This window comes from Acomys russatus, chromosome X, assembly GCF_903995435.1.
Source record: "Acomys russatus chromosome X, mAcoRus1.1, whole genome shotgun sequence".
Classification (NCBI taxonomy): Eukaryota; Metazoa; Chordata; class Mammalia; order Rodentia; family Muridae; genus Acomys; species Acomys russatus.
The window spans coordinates 8,157,183-8,178,466 of NC_067169.1; the positions used below are offsets into that span (position 1 = coordinate 8,157,183).

Here is a 21,284-nt window from a genome sequence, read left to right on the forward strand (position 1 = left end):
TTGGGTCTAGGGCCCTGGGGTCCATGGATAAGAAAAACATAGTCTAGGAATTGTTCCCATCCTGCTAGTTGGAAGACTGTTGATTACAGCCTCAATTAAGTGTTCCATCAGACAAAATTAAAAGATGTGGCTATCTACGATCTCTGTGGGATTAATCAGAGCAGCCAATGAAACAGTATGTGTAGAAGCCAAGACAATGAAGAAATGAGGGTGCAGGTACTATTTATCCACAGAGCTTTCACATTTTTAAAAGATTTATTTATTTTATGTATATGAGTACTCTGTCTGTCTGTAAACCTGCATGCCAGATGAGACCATCAGATTCTATTATAGATGGTTGTGAGCCACCATGTGGTTGCCAGGAATTGAACTTAGGAACTATCGAAGAGCGTTACAGTGCTCTTAACTGCTGAGCCATCTCTCCAGCCCCCAATCTTTCACATTTTTATATGTGTTCCTCAGCATCTCTCCTACTGGACTCTACCTTCCGGGAAGCTTCTATACCAAGTATGATGCTGCACATTTCCTCGTCAGCATTGCCTCATTGCTCAGCGTGCTGCTGCCTAAGTTACGCCAGTTCTATGGGGCTCGTCTCTTTGGAATCAACAAATACTAACAGCTGGGTTGAGAGTTCTGCAGGTGTTGAGGGAAGACACTGGAACTAAGATATGTTTTTCCTTTCTCCACACTATCCTCTGTATCTTAGAAGCCTGATACACAAGACAGATTTTGTTAAACTCCAAGAAGGAAGAAATTGGAAAATGGGGTTCCTGGGCCCAGCCTTACTAGGGTCAAGATTCTCTGAGTCAGGAAAGGTGGACAAGGTTAAGGGCCATACACTCCCTCTCCTCTATCAAGCAAGAAGCCATCAGTGTTTGGGCAGCTTTTCTGGTAATTTTGTCTTTCTGTATCTTCTAAACCTACCTACCACCTTCAAGTTCTGTTTTGCTGTATATTTTCCTTAAAATAAAGTCTTTTCAGTTATACCTGAAAAAAACAAAAAAGAAAAAGAAAAGCAACTGTTTTTAATTCCATTCACACAGAACACTTCTAAACCAAATCTGTGTGTTTTCCACAACCACTACTTTTCTCCAGAATCCAAAGGGTGATTCTGAACTAATTGCTTGGGGGTAGCAAATGCCCCCCATAACTTAAAGACTAAATCCCACGAGAGTACTCCACTTCAGATACCAACTGCATGTCTAGGACTCCTATACTCCTAACAAATTGATTATAAATTGGGGTTCCTTCAAACCTCCACTTCAGGTTCAATAATTTGCTAGGAAGACTAATTGAATTCAGAGAAACATTTACTTACTCATTTATTCCAAAGGGTGTTGTGTTAGTCAGTGTTCTATTGCTATGAAGAGACACCATGACCGTGGCAACTCTTATAAAAAGGAAACCATGTAATTGGGACTGGCTTACAGTTAGTCCATTAGCATCATGGCGAGAAGAATGATGGGACAGACAGACTTGGTGCTGGAGAAATAGTTGAGAGTTCTACATGAGTCAGCAGACAGAAGGAAGTTAGAAAGATACGGGGCCTGGCTTGAGCATTTGAAACCTCATGACACACTTCCTCAAAGCAGACCACACCTACTTCAACAATAGTGACACTCCCTGGCAACTAAGCATTCAAATCTATGAGCCTATGGGGGCCATTCCTAGTTAAACCAGCACAGATATTACTGTCACACTGCCCTGCATTCAGGGATGTTCACATAGCAAACAGCCTTAGATTGCCATCATAACTGTGTCCAGAAAAAAAAAAACACAACTTCACTGTTCAGTATAAAAGATTCAGGCCAGCTACACAATCTACTTTGTGTCACTGGGCTCACATTATGTCATCCTATTCCAGGAACTGGGACTCGGGTAGCCAGAACAAATTCGAAGACACTAGCTACTATTACTAGAAGCATAATAAAGCCTTTCTTCTCTAGTCCAAAAGTTCCATGGATTTTTTTTGCCAGTATCCAGGACACTTGTGGCAGGCTAATTTGTTAAGACTGCAACTGGGGTAAAATCTTAGACTCTGCATGGAAACATAACGAAATGCAGCATGTGACTCTTCTTTGGATTCAGATTTGAAGTAAAGAACTTTGAAAAATATCAACCTGAGGACTTCTTAAAAATTCAATGTATGTGTAGACCTCAACAAAGGAAGATGTCACAAAGGTAGAAGGGGAAATATTTGGCAAAACAAGAGAAAAGTATGAGAGACAAGGGAAGTTATTGGGGATGAATATGGTAAACCCGTACAACATATTAAAGTGAAAATGACGGGCTGGAGAGATGGCTCAGAGGTTAAGAGCTCTGACTGCTCTTCCAGAGGTCCTGAGTTCAATTCCCAGCAACCACATGGTGGCTCACAACCATCTATAATGTGATCTGATGCCCTCTTCTGCAGATAAAGCACTCATATACAATAAATAAAATAAATCTTAAAAAAAAAGAAGATGACATTATGAAACATATCACTTTGTACTACGATATGAGTGCTTGCCTAGCAAGTCTCTATGTTTAATCTCCAGCATTGGAAAAGTAAATAGTAAAAATGTAAACAAACAAAAGAATGAAAGACTTTAGCAGTTCTGGTCCATGCAGGGGCAGAGAGAGGATTATGACCAGTAAATAAAATATCTGGAAATAAAGAAAATTTGAAATTGTAATAGAAAAAGAGAGGCCCAAATACGGGAAAGAGAAGATACAATATATAGTTTGTATCACTGAAGGGTTGAAATAGATTGGAAGAGATGGCTAAAAGCACTTTTCTCTCTTCCAGAGGACCCGGGTTTGGTTCCCAGCATCCACGTCAGGTGGTTCACAACTATCTGTAACTCCAGCTCCTGAGGATCTGACACTCTCTTCTGGTCTCCACAGGTATCCATATACATGGTGTATATACATACATGTTACCATACACATACACATAAAAAACAAAATGAATAAATCTAAAAAAGAATTGACACAGAAAACCCGCCCTAGAAGTACATAAGATCTCATCATTACTCACAATTTATTGTTAATTGTTATAATAATTAGAATATTATATTTTATAAAATTAATGTTATAAAAGTAACCACATAAATAACAAAAGTAATTGTCTGATATTCTAGAAAGCACAAGGAAAAATAATACAATGCATAGTGAAAGACAAGGATAGAAATTTAAAAGCATAATATATCATTTATATGTTGCATAAAAAATGCAGCAAAAATTCAGAGAAATTACTATAAAAGGACATGTAAAGGTGTAATAGAAAGTGTCAACAGCAAAGAAGTATCTATCTGAATACCAACAGATCAGACTTCAAGATGGCAAAGGAAAATAGTTTTTAAAGACTCAGATTAAGCCAGGCATGGTGGCGCACACCTTTAATCCCAGCACTTGGGAGGCAGAGGCAGGTGGATCGCTGTGAGTTCAAGGCCAGCCTGGTCTACAAAGCAAATTCAGGACAGCCAAGGCGAACACAGAGAGACCCTGTCTCAAAAAAACAAAAATTAAAAAAAAAAAAAAAGAAAGAAAGAAAAAGAAAAACAACAACAACAAAAAGAAAAACAAAGAAAATCAAGAATGGAGGATGGCAGGGAAAAGATTCAGTGGTTAAGAGCAGGCAGCACTCTTGCAGAGGACACAAGTTTAGTTCCTAGCACCCAAGTCACTCCAGCCTGCATGTAACTCCAGCTCTAGGGGAATCAAACACCTCTAGCCTTCACAGGCACTTGCATTCATGCATATACAGGCACGCACACACACACACACACAAAAAGAATGGATATTAAATTTTATTACATCAATTTTCTCTGCTAATATGTCAATATACTAAGTCAGCTGAAGAGAGCAGAGAGAGGTTTATCAGTAGGTACAAAGTTACAGGTAGATAGGCATCAGAAGTTCTAATGTACTAACATTATATAGTAGGGTGAGTAGACAATGATAATGCACTCTATAATTTAAAAACAAAACTAGACATGGAGCAGCTATTGCTCAGTAGTTAGGAGTATTTATTGCTTTTTTAGAGCAACACGTTCCCAGAACACATATCATTTTCCTGGCAACTCCACTTGTACAAATGTCCAAAGTGGGGCATGGTGCTAGAAAGATGTTTCTTATATGTTGGTCTTCCAGAAGACCAAGATACAGTTCCAAAAACTTAACATGGTGACACACAACTGGCTATAACTCCAGTCCCGGGGTATCCTACACCTTCATCTGGCTTCTGCAGGCACAAGGCATATACATGGTACACAAGCAAAATGCTCATACACGTGAGATATTAAAAAAAAAACGACCAAAAAAAAAAAAAAACCCAGCAGTCTTCTAAGATGGCAGTGGCAGTGGCCAGGATGTACTGTATCTGAGCGGCAGAAGACCAGAGACTGGTTATGGTGAGTAATCTAACAGCTGACCCCAAAAACACAGACATCGGTATTTCCCAGATGGGTGGGGACATCCCAGGAGCTGAGGACTCTCAGTTCCAGGACCCCTGCAGCTGTCTCCCAGGTCTAGGAGTCTACAAGATCCTGAAGCATTCAGTGAATTCTGCTTATATGGAGCTAGGGCCCCCACTTTCAGGGGTGCTCTGCTCCAGCAATCAGACGTCAGATTCTTTCCACTTCCCTGAGGGCAGTACCTAAGTACCTGGGTCAGCATCCCAACTCCAATCCACAGTTCTAATAGTCCCCCTCCGGAGTCCAGCTGAACAATGTGAACATATAGGGTATGGGTCCAAGATGGCAGAGTCCAGACAAATCTGAGTGCTGGGTGGAGAGCACCTGCTTGACCACCAAAACGACTGCTTGGCTGAATTGGATACCATAAAGCTAGCCCCTGTTCACTGCCAGGCTCTGTAATGCCAAAGGCTACTCATGATCTTCCTGATCTACCCCCTCCGCCTCTCAACCCCCCACCAATCCGACCCCCACTCCCACCAGCCACCTAAGGGGATCTGGGGCTTGGTTGCCTGCTTTTTGATCACTTCCCCCTGGTGGACTGACTTGCCTGGCCACAGGGGAAGAGGAAACGCTCAGTCCTGATATGATTTGATGAGCTAGGATGGGGGGGGCTTCCGCTTTTCTGAGGAATAAGGAAGGGGGATAGCGGAGAGGAAGGGTGGGTGGGACTAGGAGGTAAGCAGAGATGGGGCTATGACCAGGATGTAAAGTGAATGAATGAATGAATGAGTGAGTGAATGAATGAATGAATGAGTGAGTGAGTTAGAAAAAACAGGCATGGACCTGGACCTAGTGGTGTAAGCCTATACTCTTACTACCTGGGAGGCTGAAGTAGTTTGATGGCAAGTTCAAGGCCAGACTGGGCTATGGTGAATTCAAAGTCAGCCTAGACTAGCCTTTTTTTCAGACCCTGCCTCAAAAAAAAAAAAAAAAAAAAGGCAAAAGAAAAAAAAGTTGACTGGGAATTTTACTCAATAGTAGAGTCCTTGCCTAGCATGCACATCTGTAGTGACATACACAAACACATAGAGCCAGGCATGGTAGTACACGCCCAAAGTTCCAGCAATTGAGAGCCAGAGACAAGAGGGGCACAAATTCTTTTTGTTTCATTTTATCTTTTTGAGACAATGTTTCTCTGTATAGTACTGGTTGTCCTAAACTCACTCTGTAGACCAGGCTGGCCTGGAACTCAAAATCTGCCTGCCTCTGCCTCCAGAGAGCTAGGATTAAAGGTGCACACCACCATACCCAGCTGAGGGGTACAAATTCTAAGCAAGCCTGGGCTATTATGGAGACCTTTTTTTAAAGAGACAGACACACACAAGGAGAAATAAGGGGTGGGGGTATCTCTTTAAACAACCTTCCTTTCTTCCTTGTGTTAACTGATATGTATACAAGACTGTTCATCAAAACAAAAATTATACAAAAATTATGAATCCCCTAAGTTCCTATTAATATATGATCCATTAGTATACTTAAATATAACCACATAATAGATACAATTTATCCTTTAAGAGGAGTTAGGGAACTCTTTGTACTATGGTCTATCACCAAGATTAATTGTTGAATAAAACATGTTGAAAGTTATATTTTTTTGTCTGCTTGAAGATTTGGACTAAATACAGGCCCTTACATGTACCAAGTATCTTAGGTTTTCTGTTGTTTGACGAAGCACCATGACAAAAAAGCAAGCAGGGCAGAAAGAATTTGTTTGGCTTCCACTTCCTGTTCATCACTGGAGAAAGTCAGAGCAGGAAGTCAAACAGGACAGGAACCTGGAGGCAGAGCTGATGCACAGGCCATGGAGAGTGCTGCTTACTAGCTTGCTCCCTATGGTTTGCTCAAGCCAGGGATGGCACCACCCACAATGGGCTGGGACCTCCCCCATCTATAACTAATTGAGAAAATGCCTCTGATTCTTCTGCCTGCTTTGGTGGTGTGGGGGGAGGGGGCTTTTCCTCCTACTAGGTTACATCATCCAGTCTTGATATGAGGGTATATGCCTCATCTTACCATAACTTGTTATGCCATGTTCAGTTGATAACCCTGGGAGGCCTGCTCTTTTCTGATGGAAAATGGAGGAAGGGTGGGTCTAGAGAAGGGAGGTACGGGGAAGGACTGGGAGGAATGGAAGGAGGGAAACTGCAGTCAGGATATAATACATGGTAAGAATAAATAAATAAATTTTAAAAATAAAAATAAATAAATTGGAAAAAATGAAAATACACCACAGCTGGATCTTATGGAAGCATTTTCTCAATTAAGGTTCCTTCATCTCAGATAACTCTAGCTTGTGTCAAGTCAACGTAAGAATAGCCAAGACAAAAAAAATAAAAAATAAAAAAAATAAAAAGAATAGCCAACACAGCCATCGAGCTTTAACCACAGATTGCAAGTTCTGTAGTAATATGTTTGAAAAAAAATCAGAAGCTGCCTTTTTGTAAAGGATATATGAACAACTTTACTCAATAAAATTAGATGGTTATATTTTTTCCCTTTTCAACAGACTATTATCATGAAACAATATTCATGTGAAAATATAAAACAACTTAGGTAATTTATTCAAGGAAAATATTTAATCTAATTCCCACCCAATCTAGAAACAAAACATTACCAGCTCCTTGCCCATAAGCCTTGAATGCCTCCTTGCACCCCTTATCAATATTCACGGAAACTATCATCCTATCTCAGATAGCATTTCCTTGCTTTGCTTTCTGGTTTTGCCACTGACAGATGTACAATTGTTCAGTATGGTTTTGCCTATACAAACTAGAACAAACACAATGCATTCTTTACGCCCATCCTCTTTTACTCAATATCATGCTCCGTTTATTGATTCGTTCTATCATTGATGAATATTATCGTCATTTCTACAAACTGGTTATGACAAGTAATGCTGCAGTGATCACTGATGCATGCAGCCTAGACATGTCAGACAAACAGAACTGTTTCCTCTTCTGTGGTCTACGTTCATTTTGGTGAATAAGGCTAAAGTGATTCCACTCCAATTTGCACTTCCAGCAGCAGCATGATACTCACGGTACTTCACATCCTAGCTTTTCTCATGGTACTTGTCGTTGTTAGGGTTCTTGATGTGAACCATTCAGGAGGGGATGTGTAGTATACTGTTGTGGTTTAAACTTACACTTTTCCTGGCAACTGAGACTGAGCACTGTCTGAGGCAACTATTAGCTACTTGGGTACCTTTATTTGTTACCCATCATTACTTAAGACAGATGCATAGGCTGTTTTTTTCTTACTGTTTAGTTGTTCATTACATATTCAGGGTATAAATCTCCTGTGCTTATATCTTCTTCCACTTTGTAAACTTACAATACCACAAAGATCAAGGTTAGTAATCTTTGAGAGAGGGTGATTCTGGAAAGTGGACTGTGAACTCTTTCTAGACCTATAATACAAATCGCTTAGTTGTATATTTCCGTGCTATAGAGATATGTATATTCACAATAAAACACGTTTTAAAAATATATTTAGCTTAAGATCTACTCACTCATCCATATGTAATATTTAAGAAGGCATGTACATATGTGCATGAAGAAACATGAACAAGAATTTTCATAAGCCAAATGTAGTGTCATGTACCCATAATCCCAGCACTTAGGAGGCTGAGATAAAATGATAATGGGTTCAATACAAGCCTGTACTACATTAGTAAGGTGGAAGGTAGCCTCTGGGAGGTGGGGGGAGAAGACAAAGGAAACTAAGTAATCTGAAAGCTGAGCATGTAAAAGGAAGATGAATAAGAAAATTTTGACTGTATAGATGTGTACTTTTCAAACCTTTGGAACTTTTTTTGTCTATAATATTACTAAAACATCAAATACAAAATTAAGTTGGGCATAGTGAAACACGTCTGTAATCCCAGCACTCAGAGAGGCAGAGGAAAATGATCACTCTGAGTTCAAGGCTAGCCTGGTCTACAAAGCAAGTCCAAGACAATGAAGACTACACAGAGAAACCCTGTCTTGAAAAACAAAAAGCAAATAAAAACAAAAAAATTAAATTAAATTATTAGCTGGGCATGGTAACACACACCTTTAATCCCAGCACTCAGGCGGCAGAGGCAGGCAGATCACTGTGAGCTCTAGGACAGCCTGGTCTACAGAGGGAGTCCCAGAGCTACACAGTAAGACTCTTTCTAAGCTTTTTTACCCCTCTAGCCCCTCCCCCCCCTCTCTCCTCTCCTCTCCTCTTCTCTCCTCTCATTTTTCCTCTGTCTCTGTCTGTCTCTCTCTTTCTCTCTGGGGTACCCCTCCCCTTTTCTTCTCCCCCCCCCCATGCTCACTTAATAAAACTCATATAATATAATATCTGTTGCCTGGCAAAAAAAAAGACTCTAAAAAAATATTAAACTGTTACTAATATTCTCTGAGTGATATGATACTGTGTCATTGAAACTATAAAATAGAAATAGTAGGTATTTATGGGGATGTTCTAAAATTTTAAAGCTATTTAAACAAAAATTATAACACTATTAATGATATACAATAGAAGATTTAGAAGATAAAGAATTTTTTTTTTATTAATTAGAGGGAAAACAAAAGAGAAAGATGCCAGACATGGTGGTACATACCTACAGTCCCAGAAGGCTGAGGCAGAAGGGTTACAAGTCCAAGGACAGCTCAAGCAACTTAAGCAAGACCCTATCTCAAAATTAAGTTAAAATTTTTAGGGTTGAGGTAGAAGCTGGAGAGACACCTCTGTGGTTAAGAGCACCTGGCTGCTTTCCAGAGGGCCTCGGTTTGATTTTCAGCATCTACAGAACAACTCACAAAGAGTAACTCCAGTTCCAGGAGATCTGACGCCCTCTTCTCTTCTGGTCTCTGTGGGCACTGTGTGCCTGTGGTACACAGACATATATGCAGGCCAAACACTCATACTCTTTAAAATAATAAAATGTTCTTTTAAAAGGTTTAGGTATAGCTTTATGTAGAGCCTACTACAGCTAAGAGTGTTAACTTCAAATGGTTGTGGAAAACTGTGTCAGGGTTGGAAAACATGCACAGTAAATTATGTTTTTCCGTAAGGCTCAGAAGTTCAGGATAAACAAAAATCCTACCCCTAGGTCTCTCTTCATTTCCCCTCACCTCACAGGCCTTGGCATGCCTCCCTGGCTGAGGAGGGTCTTGGGTAGGCACCATGTTAACGCTGTCCCCAGGCTCTCTTGTTGGTAACTCTGCTCTGCTCAGGTTCTCCAATTCTGTTGAAGTCTGAAGGCTTGACAGGATCTTCTAGGGTCAGAAGGAAGACCCTGCAGTCTTTGCTATGAAGTTTCCCATTGGGACCCCACAGATACACAAAGATACCTAAAAAGACAGTGTGCACATTATCAGAATCACACAGCATTTGCCATGAAACATTTTATAGTAGTGTCAAAGTACAGTTCAACCTACTGGATACTGTACAGTAGACAAAGTCCTAGAAACATTGGTTCTGCTGATTAATCAAATTGGAATATAAGAAAGTATATGAGATTTGGACTAAGATTAACGATAATTTAAATTTTAGCTCTGCCAATATTTAGATGACAGTATAAAACCATTTCTTGAGTTTTACTTTGAAAAGAATCAAAGCTATCTCAAGTGGTTGTGAAAATTACAATGAGATGATGTTTATCAGGCACTGAGACTGGCACAATGAAAATAGATCATATTGCAGCAGGTACTGAAACAAATGGAACATTCTGAATCTCAAAGTCTCAAACTTAATAAAATCCAAAACTTTTTAAACACTGACATAACACAGATAATGTAGAATTCCACATTTGACTTGCTAAAGATAACAGTCAAAACAAGGTTGACAAAAATATTACATAAATTACCTTCAAGTTAAGATGTAGAGATGAAACATGTAAGAAGTTCAATTATAGTTTTAGATCTCAGCCCTAAGATACCTCTTCATGTAAATGAAAGTGGCCCAAAATCTGAAAAAGAAACATAAAACACAAAACATTTCTGATCCCAAGCATTACAGATAAGGAATAATTACCCCATATGAGGACCCCATGTAATATACAGAAGCACGTACATATGCCATATAATTTGCACAAAACCTTTCACCTACATATTCATGTTTTTTCACTTTATGTGTGCAGAAAAAGAAGGTTAGTGATTACAAGTAAGACCTACTCCACTTGACTTCAAAGCTCATGTTCACAGGTAGGTGTAGCGACACATGCATTTAATTCCAGCACAAAGGAGGCAAAGGCAGGCAGATATCTGGAGGCTAGCCTTATCTACACAGCAAGCTCCAGGACTGAGCAACCCTGTCTCCAAAAACAAAAAAACAAAGAAAGATGGGGGAGGCAAAGAGATAGAGATAGTTCCACAGCTAAGAGCATTGACTGCTCTTCCAGAGGACCTAGCATTCCCATGGCAGCTAACAGCTGTCTCTAACTCCAATACCAGGGAATCTATGTCCTCCTCTGGCCTCTTCAGGCACTGCATGCATGTGGTGTACAGACATATGCGGGCAAAACACCCATACACATAAAATAAATCTCAAAAAAACCAAGAAAATAGAAAATAGAAATGAGTGAGTTCAAAAGAGACCAAGGTGAAGATGACATAACAGGACGAACAAATAGCTTCTAAAAAGTAGAAAGATATGGCGGATAATTCATAGACAACATGAAAAATAACATTGGTGAGTTCTTTGAATTTTTTTTAATTTCCAAATATCATCTAAAGATACTGGAAAATTTTATACAGAAACCACAATAGGAACATACCAAAAAACACAAAAGCTTCCTCAAATTGACCTTTCTTTCGCAGAGAAAAGGTGACCCAGTAATCGCAGCACTCAGGAGGCAGAGGCAAGCAGATCTCTGTGAGCTTGAGGCCAGCCTGGTCTACAGAGTGTCCAGGACAGCCAGGTCTATACGGGAAAAACCTGTCTCATTTAAAAAAGAAGAAAAGAATCTAGATTAAAGTCATGTCTTCCTACCTCAAAGATCCATATTAGAAGTAGATCTTCCTCTCTTGCTGTTGTGCTGCTGGCAGCTGTCCCTGGAAAGACAATAGATGCATCCCCTCCCCCCTAATCAGCCTGTCTTGCTAGAACATTGCAGTTTCTTTCAGGTCATGTTTAACAGGGTGGAGAAGTTCTATGTTCCTGGAGATGGCATGTGCTATTATTACACCTTCACCCAACAGTTCACCCTTCATTGCAAGGACTGGATCAGCATCTTTAAAGTAGGATGGAAGACGACCGGGGACTAGTACATCTTCATGTGGGTTACCTTGAACAATGACCTAAACAAGAAATCATCCAAGTAGCAGGAAGTCAAATTCAAAGCTTACTGTCTGCATAAGGATTATAAGCATTGCCAGTTCTGCTATGTGGATAAGGATGGCGTGGTCAGGGAGTAAGAATCCCTTTGTAGTTCCATGCAGAAACTGAGAACAACATAGTGCTTGTTACCACTATGGAAAAGGGTTAAAAAGACTGAGCAGTTTCAATGAGGAGCTCTATGGGGCGGGGGGAGGGGGGAACCAGGAACTGAAAGATAGCTGTGCCAGCCTCCAGCAGGAGCATTCGGAGGTGCAGGCTGAGCTTCAGATGAAGCAGGAGGCATTGGAGGACATGTGGAGCATCAATAAGACCTTAGGACAGGAAGTGGAAGAGCGGAAGGCCTGCTGGGAGAATCAGCTAGCTGTTCCAACTGAATGAACACAACAAGAGAGAGTGAGTACATGGGGATCAAAATAAACAAGCTTCAGACCCAGCTGTCAAGTCATGAGAAAGAAATGGAGAAGCTTGTTCTGTGAGATCAAGAAAAGACAGAGCAGTTGTAATGTCTCAAAAAAGAAAATAGGCAGCTCTTTCTCAGCTTAGCTGAACAGAAGCAGCAGCAGAAGACACCTAAGCAGACCTTGGAAAAGATGAGGGAGAAAGAAATTACTGCAAAGAAGAACTAAACAACCAGAGCTAAAGGACGAGAATTTTGAGCTGTCAAGGAAGCTAAGTGACAACAAGATCAACTCTAATGCTATACACAGAGAGAAAGATGACAAAGAGTAGTCTCTTTCCTGAAGAAAGAGAACAAGAAACTGATGAGCAACCTGGCTACCAAAGATGATGCCCCTTCACACATTCAGCATCCTGAAGATGCCACTTCACGTGCTCAGCATCCTGAAGATCAAGGAACTGCTAAGCAAAACTCAGACCTTATCTATAGAAATCCATATTCTGGTACCCAAGAAAGTCCTTCCCTGGCCCCAACTGTTGCCATGGCTACAGTCCTGAAAAACAAAGTAGAAGATCTAGACTGCCAGTTACAAGTGCTGGAATCAAACATTCACACTCACCACCACGCCTTGTGAGAAACATCTAATTCACTTGCAAAAGTCATGTCTAGAACATATTTCCAGCAATATGCGGCAACCATTGAGGTTGAGGCAAGAGAATTAAGTTCAAAGCCACTGTCAGGGGAAATAGAGGGCAGGGAAAGGGAGTTATTTTCTTAGATACTTCCAATTGGCATTTTCCATTCCTTTCTACGCACATAAAATGTACTCTGTCATATATATGGAGGTTTTATTTTCCTTACTCTAACTAACCTGGAAATCACTGTGTAGCCCAGGTTGGCCTGGAACTGAGCAATCCTGCTGACTCACCTTTGTAAGTGTTGAGACTATGGGCCTGAGCCACTGCTTCCAGTCTGTAAGTCTCTTAGTGACTAGTTAGGAATTGTTAGGAACTTTCCCAATTAGGAATTGTTACCAACTTTCCCAATAATTAGGAACGGTTAGCAACTTTCCTAATAGTTAATTGAGTTTGTGTAAATGTAAGAATAATGAGACTATTGTCAGTCTCTTTAATATTTAAAATAAATTGCTCTTTTTAAGGACATGGGTTTGTTTTTGTTTGTTTCAAGACAGCGTTTCTCTATAGCTCTGGCTGTCCTGGAACCACCTGTCTCTGCTGGGATTAAAATTGTGAGCCATTCATTGTCTTGTTTTTTAAAGGGTAAAGGACTGGAGAGATGGCTTAGAGATGGAGCGAGCAGCTACTCAGCATCCAAGTTGGCAGCTCATAACCATCTTAAACTCCAGCTCCAGGGGATCTGATCTGACCCTCTCCTGGCCTCTGTGGGCTTGTGCACACACAGATGGGTGTGATATATATGAATAATCAAAATTTAAGGAGGGTGGTGATATAGATGATGCCAAGCTAGTGGCCTGAGTTCCATCCCTGGAACCTTAATGGTAGAAGGAAGAAGACAACTGATTCCCAAAAGTTGTTCTCTGACTTCCACATAAACAGATGAGTATACACACACCCACTCCCTCTCCAAATAATTTTTTAAAAATACCTTAACAACAAAATGAAGACATTATGACTATGATCCTTGTATTTAATTTTGTGCATTAAGCAAAAGTCTATGGGAAGGAATGCAGACTCCACTCCCCTAGCTTGCCTTCTGTCAACAGAAGTTTATGTTGAGGTAGGAGGGAGGCAATGAAGCATCTGCTTGAGAACTCTGAGGCCTTTCTACTTGCTGTGACTTTCTATGAACTTCAAAGCATAGAGAGCATGCATGCAGGAGGAGCTGAAGTGGGCAAATGAGCTTCCTGGAGATGTCCATGGTTTAGCATCCCTGCAATTGGCCCTTGGAGAGGCTCGGGGTTGCTTCTTGCTGCTGATGTGCCTTCTCATGCTTGCCATTGCTATATTCCTCATTTGTCTGGCATGGTGTGATCAGGCGTGGGGAAACCTTCACTACCTATAGTCTGGTGTGACTGCCTCTTGGGAGAAAGCCATTTGGGGAATTTTCCACCAGATCAATATGAAGATGAGGCTGGGCATGGTGGCAAACACCTATAATCCCAGCACTCAGGAAGCAGAGGCAGGTGGATCTCTGTGAGTTCAAGGCCAGCCTGGTCTACAAAGTGAGTCCAGGACAGCCAAGACTACACAGAGAAACCCTGTCTTGAAAAAAAATGAAGATGAATCTCCATAAACTATTATTGTTTAGATGAATTATTGAACTTACAGAATCCCTGATTTGATTTAAATAGCTTTGGAAAGTTAGGTTAAGATGCTTTGTCAGGGGCACTGGAGAGATGGCTCAGAGGTTAAAATCACTGACTGCTCTTCCAAAGGTCCTGAGTTCAATTCCCAGCAACCACATGGTGGCTCACAACAATCTGGTGCCTACTTCTAGCAATGCAGGCATAATAAATAAATGAAAAATACATAATTAACAAATACTTTTTTTAAAAGATGCTTTTTCAATCGGGAAGTGGTGGCACATGCCTTTAATCCCAGCACTTGGGAGGCAGAGGCAGGTGGATTGCTGTGAGTTCGAGGATAGCCTGGTCTACAAAGCGAGTCCTGGACAGCCAAGGCTACACAGAGAAACTCTGTCTCAAAAACACCAAAAAAAAAAAAAAAAAAATGCTTTTTCAGTGGCTCTGATGTATAAAATCTTGAGGAAAAATTTATAGTTCAGAAAGGTGGGCTGGAGAGATGGCTCAGTGGTTAAGAACACCGGCATCTCTTTCACAGATCCTGAGTTCAAGTGCCAACAACTATATGGCACGCAGTCATGCAGTCAATTTAAAGTTAAGAAAGGCACTCTCTTAATAGTTTTTGATTAGGCAGCAAGAACAATAGCCCAAAGTAGCACCATCTGACATGAAGCTGAGTTGGCGATCACAAGGTGATTAATTTCTTCTACTTATTTTGCCTTCAGCTTCTTGATATGATTTAATAAAAATTGTTAATGAGTAGATGTACACCTTGAAGATTTAAAGTAGAAATGGCTGACTATTTTTTATAAAGTTAAGATTTGTGATTCCCTTAAGCTTCTTATAAAATGGCTTTTTAAGATAATTGATTCTTTGTAACCGCAGCCTGCCAGTAAAGAGAAACTTTGCTTGTTTACACTGTTAATGTAACAAGTTTTTTTAGTTACAAATGCATGTGAGTTCCTGAATAATTTGTTTTTCACATTTTTCATTCATAATACAAAAAACATTTGATCATGTGAGAGTATTGGGGAACATGTATACATATTCTCATTGTAATTGTTCACCTAAAAAAACGTAACCACATTGTGATTTTTGTATTGCTTGAAAGATTTTGCTGGGATATCTAAGCTGTGGGGAAAAAATTAAGTTGGAGTTTTGATCCATCAAAAAACAAACAAACAAAAAAGTGGATCCTCCTAATTGAAATTAAGCAAAACTACTTCACAGGTGTGCCCTCCATTTTTAAGTTTTAGTTAATTCCAGGTGTGGAATTTTTATTTCACTTTGCTATTTATTACTGTTTTGGTTGCACTTAAAAAATTACTTTAGTGAAAGAGTGTTTTTGCTGCCACACATGCATCACATACATGACTGATGATTATGGAAGCCGGGTTCAGATTCTCTCACCCTGTCTCAAAAAACAAACAAACCAAAATCCTTAGTATCTTCTCAGTTGGGTTCTATGAATTCTTGGCAGTGTCTTAGGACAAATTCTCCTCCAACAGACAGCATAGTCAGTCCTATCACAGCAGTCCCTGGTACCAACTTCTGTCTTAGTCACTGTTCTATTGCTGTGAAAAGACACCATGACTAAGGCAACTCTTAGAAAAGAGTGCATATAATTGGGGCTTACTTAGAGTTTCAGAGGCTTAGTCCATTATCATCATGGCAAGGAGCATGGCAGTACACAGACAAGCATTGGAGCAGTGTCTGAGACCTTTATATCCTGATCCACAGGCAGAGAGAACCTGGGCCTGGCATGGGATTTGAACCCTCAAAGCCCACCCCCAGTGACACACTTTTTCAAACAAGGCCACACCTTCTAATCCTACCAAAGAGCTCCATTCCCTGGTAACTAAGCATCAAATATATGAGCCTATGGGAGCCATTCTTATTCAAACCACTATAGAAGATCTCTCTACATAGTCTTTGCTGTTCTAGAACTCACTATATAAACCAGGCTGACCTAGAACTCAAAAGATCCACCCATCTCCCAAATGATGGGATTAAAGGTGTATGCCACCAAGGCATGCTTTGGAAAAGATATTTTAATTATAATATAAATTGATATTAAACTCTTTCTTAAGAGATATTTAGAAATAATGTGAGCCATGTGCGGTGGCATACACCTGTAATCATAGACCTCAGGGAGGTGGAGGCAGGTGGATCTCTGTGAGTTCGAAGCTAGCCTGGTCTACAAAGCATCCAGAACAGCCAGGGCTACAGAAAAACCCTATCTCGAGAAAAAAAGAAAAAAGAAAGAAAGAAAGAAAGAAAGACAGACAGACCAAGCCAGGCCAAGCCAGGCAATGGTGGTGCACACCTTTAATTCCAGCACTTGGAAGGCAGAAGCAGGAGAATCTTCCTGAGTCAGAGGCCAGCCTGGTCTACAAAGCAAGTCCAGGACAGTCAAGGCTACACAGAGAAACCCTGTTTTGAAAAAAAGAGAAGAGAAGGAAGGAAAGGAAGAGAAAGAAACCAAGAAATTATGTGAATGTTCTTGTTTCCACAAAGTTTTAGACATTTTGTAGTATTAACAAACTAAATTCTAAAGCAACTAACTTTATATCTGATATTGACGGATGTTGAGGGCACAAAGGTCCTTGTACCCACAGATCACTGAGGAAAACAGGAATGTTAAACACACAGGCGCCTCTTCTCAATTTATTTATTCACTTTGCATTCCAATTGTAGCCACCCTCCCTCCTCTTTTCCCAGTCCCACTCTCCCACCCTCTTTCTCTATTATCCCCTCCCCTTCTCCCTCAAAAGAGAGGAGCCCCTACCATACACATCAAGTCACATCAGAACTAAGCACATCCTCTTCGACTGTTAATGACTTGGTGATGTTTGTTACTAGCTGTGGCAGTAGTCCTTACCCAAATCCCCCAGCATGTTTATCCCAATTCCTAAGGTCCAGTCAAGCTGGCAGAAAGTAACTTAAAATTTTATATCTAACCACTTTGTCTTGGAAACTGTATTTATGGTTTAAAATTTTATTTTGATGCAAAAGGATCTTTGATTCAAATATTTAACAAGGACATAACTGCATCTTATAAAAGCTACTAACTTGCTATGAACAAATTCTTTAATGTGCTCAGAAATAAATTTGCAGTTATGCTAAATGCAAATTTAACTCATATACACAGACAAGCTTTGGCCTTCGGTAAATGCTGTCAAGTTAAGCCTAAAACAAGTAACTAAGAACACACAAAGTTAGTTTAAAATCAGGTATACTTAATAGATAGTTGTCTGGTCAAATTACACATCCATTCAATGATGTGCTCACTGTAATAGCAAAATAAAAACTTTTACATTGTCCTTTACATCAAAAAGAAAGAAAGAAAGAAAGAAAGAAAGAAAGCCAGATGTGGTGGTGTATGCCTTTGATCTCAGCACTCATAAGGCAGAGGCAGGGAGAATGTCTTGAGCACGAGACCAGCATGGTCTATAGTACAAGTTCCACAACAGCCAGGGCTACATAAGGAGGCCCTGTCTCAGAATAAAAAAAACAAAAACAAAACTTTTTTTTTTTGTTCTATTTTCTTCTCAACTCAGGCCTTTTAGGCACTGAAAATCCAAACTACCCAGATTCCTTTATATTTATGATACTAAATTTTCATTATTGAGGTTATATTTGTATACAACATAACAAAAAAAGTTTAAGTAGCATAAACAGGCTTGGGATGGATTTTAAAAGGAAAATAGAAGTAAACTGGAATCAAGAAAGAGTTCAAAAATATTTTTTCTAGATAATACGGTGGCAAAAAATACAAACATAATTACATGTTTCTCTAATTTCCTAAGACAGCAGTAAAAAGTTACCACAGACTGGCTGGTTTAAACAAAGAGAAAGTATTCTATCACAGTTCAGGAAGCTGGAAGTCCCAAATCATGATATTATAAAGCTACGGTAAGTCCTTTTGAAGGAAATCTATTCTATTTTGTTTCTATTCAAAAATCTATCTATACCTCTCTCCTAGCTTCTAGGGGCACCAGCAATCCTTGATATGCCTTGGTTTGTATTTTTGGAGTTCCAGAAATCAAGCCCAGTGCCTTGGTAAGCATTCTACCACTAAGCTATTACCTCGATCTTTTTCTTTCTTTCTTTCTTGTTTTTTTTGTTTTTCTTTTTGTTTTTGTTTTTTTCAAGACAGCCTTGGCTGTCCTGAACTCACTTTGTAGACCAGGCTGGCCTCGAACTCAGAGATCCACCTGCCTCTGTCTCCCTGAGTGCTGGGATTAAAGGCGTGCGCCACCACACCCAGTCAACCTTTTATCTTATAAACATATCACCATGCAAATATCATTTTCATTGCTGTGACTAGACCTGAAAAAAAAACAGAAAGGATTTTTTTTTTAGGCTCACACAGTTTCAGACACTGCATTCCATGATCAGCTTGTTCTTTTGCTTTTAGGCCTGTAAGCAAGGCAGAAAGTCACAACAGAGGACACCATGGAGGAAAGCCACTTATCTCATGGCACTGGAAAAGCAGAAAAAAGAAGGGTATAGGGACCATATATCCATAGATAGATAGAGATGGTCTCTCAATAGAGAGATAGAAAGATCTAAAGATAGAGAGATGCGCCCTTGAAAGGCATGCCCTCAGTGAGTTATTTCATCCGACTAGACTCCATTTCCTTTAAGCAATTCAGCTATAAATTAATCCATTGAAGAAGGTATCATGAGCCAATCATTTCTCAACAGTGTCCCCTGCTGTGGCTCAAACATACAGCATATGAGCATTTTAGAGGGGACAGTTCATACACAACGATTCTAATGTCTGTCAGATTTCACACCACCTTCTATGTCTTTCTCTTCTTTATCTCATAAGAATATCTTTCATAAAAAAATTTTTTTAAAAAGAATATTTTTCACTGGAGTGAGACCCATTTGTTTAATCTAGGATGACCTCATCTCAAGATACTATATACGCAAAAGTGGATTTTTTTTAAACTAAGGCCACATTCATTGATTCTGTTAATATATATATATATTAGACATTATTCTAGTCACTAAACACACCCATTTGCAAACAGATTAAGCTGGACTTGGCGCCTTATATCTGCAATGCCAGAAATTGAAAGGTTGGGACAAGAAGATTTTAAGTTCAAGACCAGCCTGGACTACACAATGAACTCAATGCCATCCTGGCTATATGGCAAGACCCTAACTCAAAAAATAGCTATAGATAAATATTAAATTGGACCCATATCCTATAACATATATGCAAACCCTAAACGGCACCAAGATTTAAATGTGAAAATGAAACAATATATTAATAGAAGAAGCCCTGGGCATATTCCTTTCTAGTCTGGATTGGAAGAAAGCAATTGTCACTGTGCCACAACATCAAACATCTCAGAGAAAAAAGTTGAGTCGATATATGTAAAATGTTTAGAACTATGGACGGAATGGGTAAATGACTGATGAATAGCAGATACAGCCCTAAGAGTCCTACAGGTGGTGGGTTTCGCTCCTCCTTGACATCTCCTTCCATCACCCTGTGGTCGCACTCATGGATAATTTATTGGGATTACTTACTGGAGCACAGGTGATTCAAAGGCACCCACACACCTGAGAAATCCAGAGCAACACATAGGCAGCTATCCCACTGACTAAGCCCACCTGCAGCATGGACAGTCCTGCTTGCAGCACAGCTGACTGTGGGAAGCTATGCCACTTCGGTTGCCAGAAAACGTAGGGGCAGCCATATTAACAAAGATTTCCACCCCAGTCCATTTGTTTACCTTAAGGAGTCTTTGTAAGGATCTTTTGACTCCAAGACCTCATGAGCCTCTCTACTCTCTCAACAAAAAATATTAATAGGCTGAATCCTGTGTCTCAAATGTGTGTGAATGTGCATATATATTCATATTTTTTCCCAAACTGACAGATTCCCACAGTATATACTATCTTCTTTATAGATTAGTACCATGATCCTTGCTGGTCTATAGGCACTCTTATGCTTTTTAAATTATTAAATGCTTAAGTGGACTGAGTTTTGTCTTTTTTCTTTTTTAAGAGGACACGAATTTGGGAGAGGAATGTGGTAGGAAGGGTCTGGGAGGAGTCAGAGAGAGGGAGTAGGGCGTGGAGATGATAAAACTTCATTACATACATTTATGAAATTCACAAAGAATAGAAATGTTTCTGTAATTAAAAATGGGGGCTGTATAGACGGCTCAGCGGTTAAGAGCACTGGCTATTCTTATAGAGGACCCAAGTTTGATTCCCAGCACCCACATGGTGCTCACAAACCTTCCTGCCTACTATATGCACGAACATGCAGACAAAACACACAAAATAAGGAGGGGGGTTAAGAGTTGGAAGGGAGATACTACAGAAATGGCTCAGCAGTTAAGAACACATACAGCTCTTGCAGAGGATGTGAACCCCATTATCAGCACCCACATCATGGTAGTTCACAATTGCCTGTAACTCCAGTACCGCGGCCGGCGCACGCAGTTCTGATTGATTAATTAATAGATGCACACATGTTTCAAATAAAGCAGGCACACACTTAAGATGAATAAATATGCGCGCGCGCACACGCACACACACACAGTTTCAAATAAGTAAATAAATGAAATTGTAAACGCGTAACTCCCTTTCCCTACCTTCCTGTGAGTCCAGCCTCCCTCAGAACCCGCCAAATCTTATTAAACGTCATCCGAACCAGCCTCCTGCAGGCCCGTGACCCTTGGCCTGCCTGCAGACAACTGGCCCGGCCCTCCGGCACGAACAGATTTTGTTATCTCCAGGGATTCATTAAGACTCCGCCAGCACCGCTTCCCTAAAAGCACCTCTTCTCACTTTCCGGACC

At 40.2% G+C, this 21,284-nt stretch overlaps 1 protein-coding gene across 1 annotated transcript in view; it reads right to left on the reverse strand.

The window, feature by feature from the left end:
• The window catches only part of LOC127185898 (zinc finger protein 81-like), a 55,870-nt gene extending 34,631 nt beyond the window's left edge, over positions 1 to 21,239 (reverse strand). Inside the window, exons 1-3 of the mRNA XM_051142515.1 lie at positions 21,079 to 21,239; positions 10,303 to 10,404; positions 9,569 to 9,787 (exon numbers count right to left, since the gene is read on the reverse strand). Coding sequence (XP_050998472.1) covers positions 9,569 to 9,622 — 54 coding nt within the window. The 5' untranslated portion in view covers positions 9,623 to 9,787; positions 10,303 to 10,404; positions 21,079 to 21,239. The remainder of the gene's footprint in view (positions 1 to 9,568; positions 9,788 to 10,302; positions 10,405 to 21,078) is intronic.
• Positions 21,240 to 21,284: the final 45 nt, after the last annotated feature.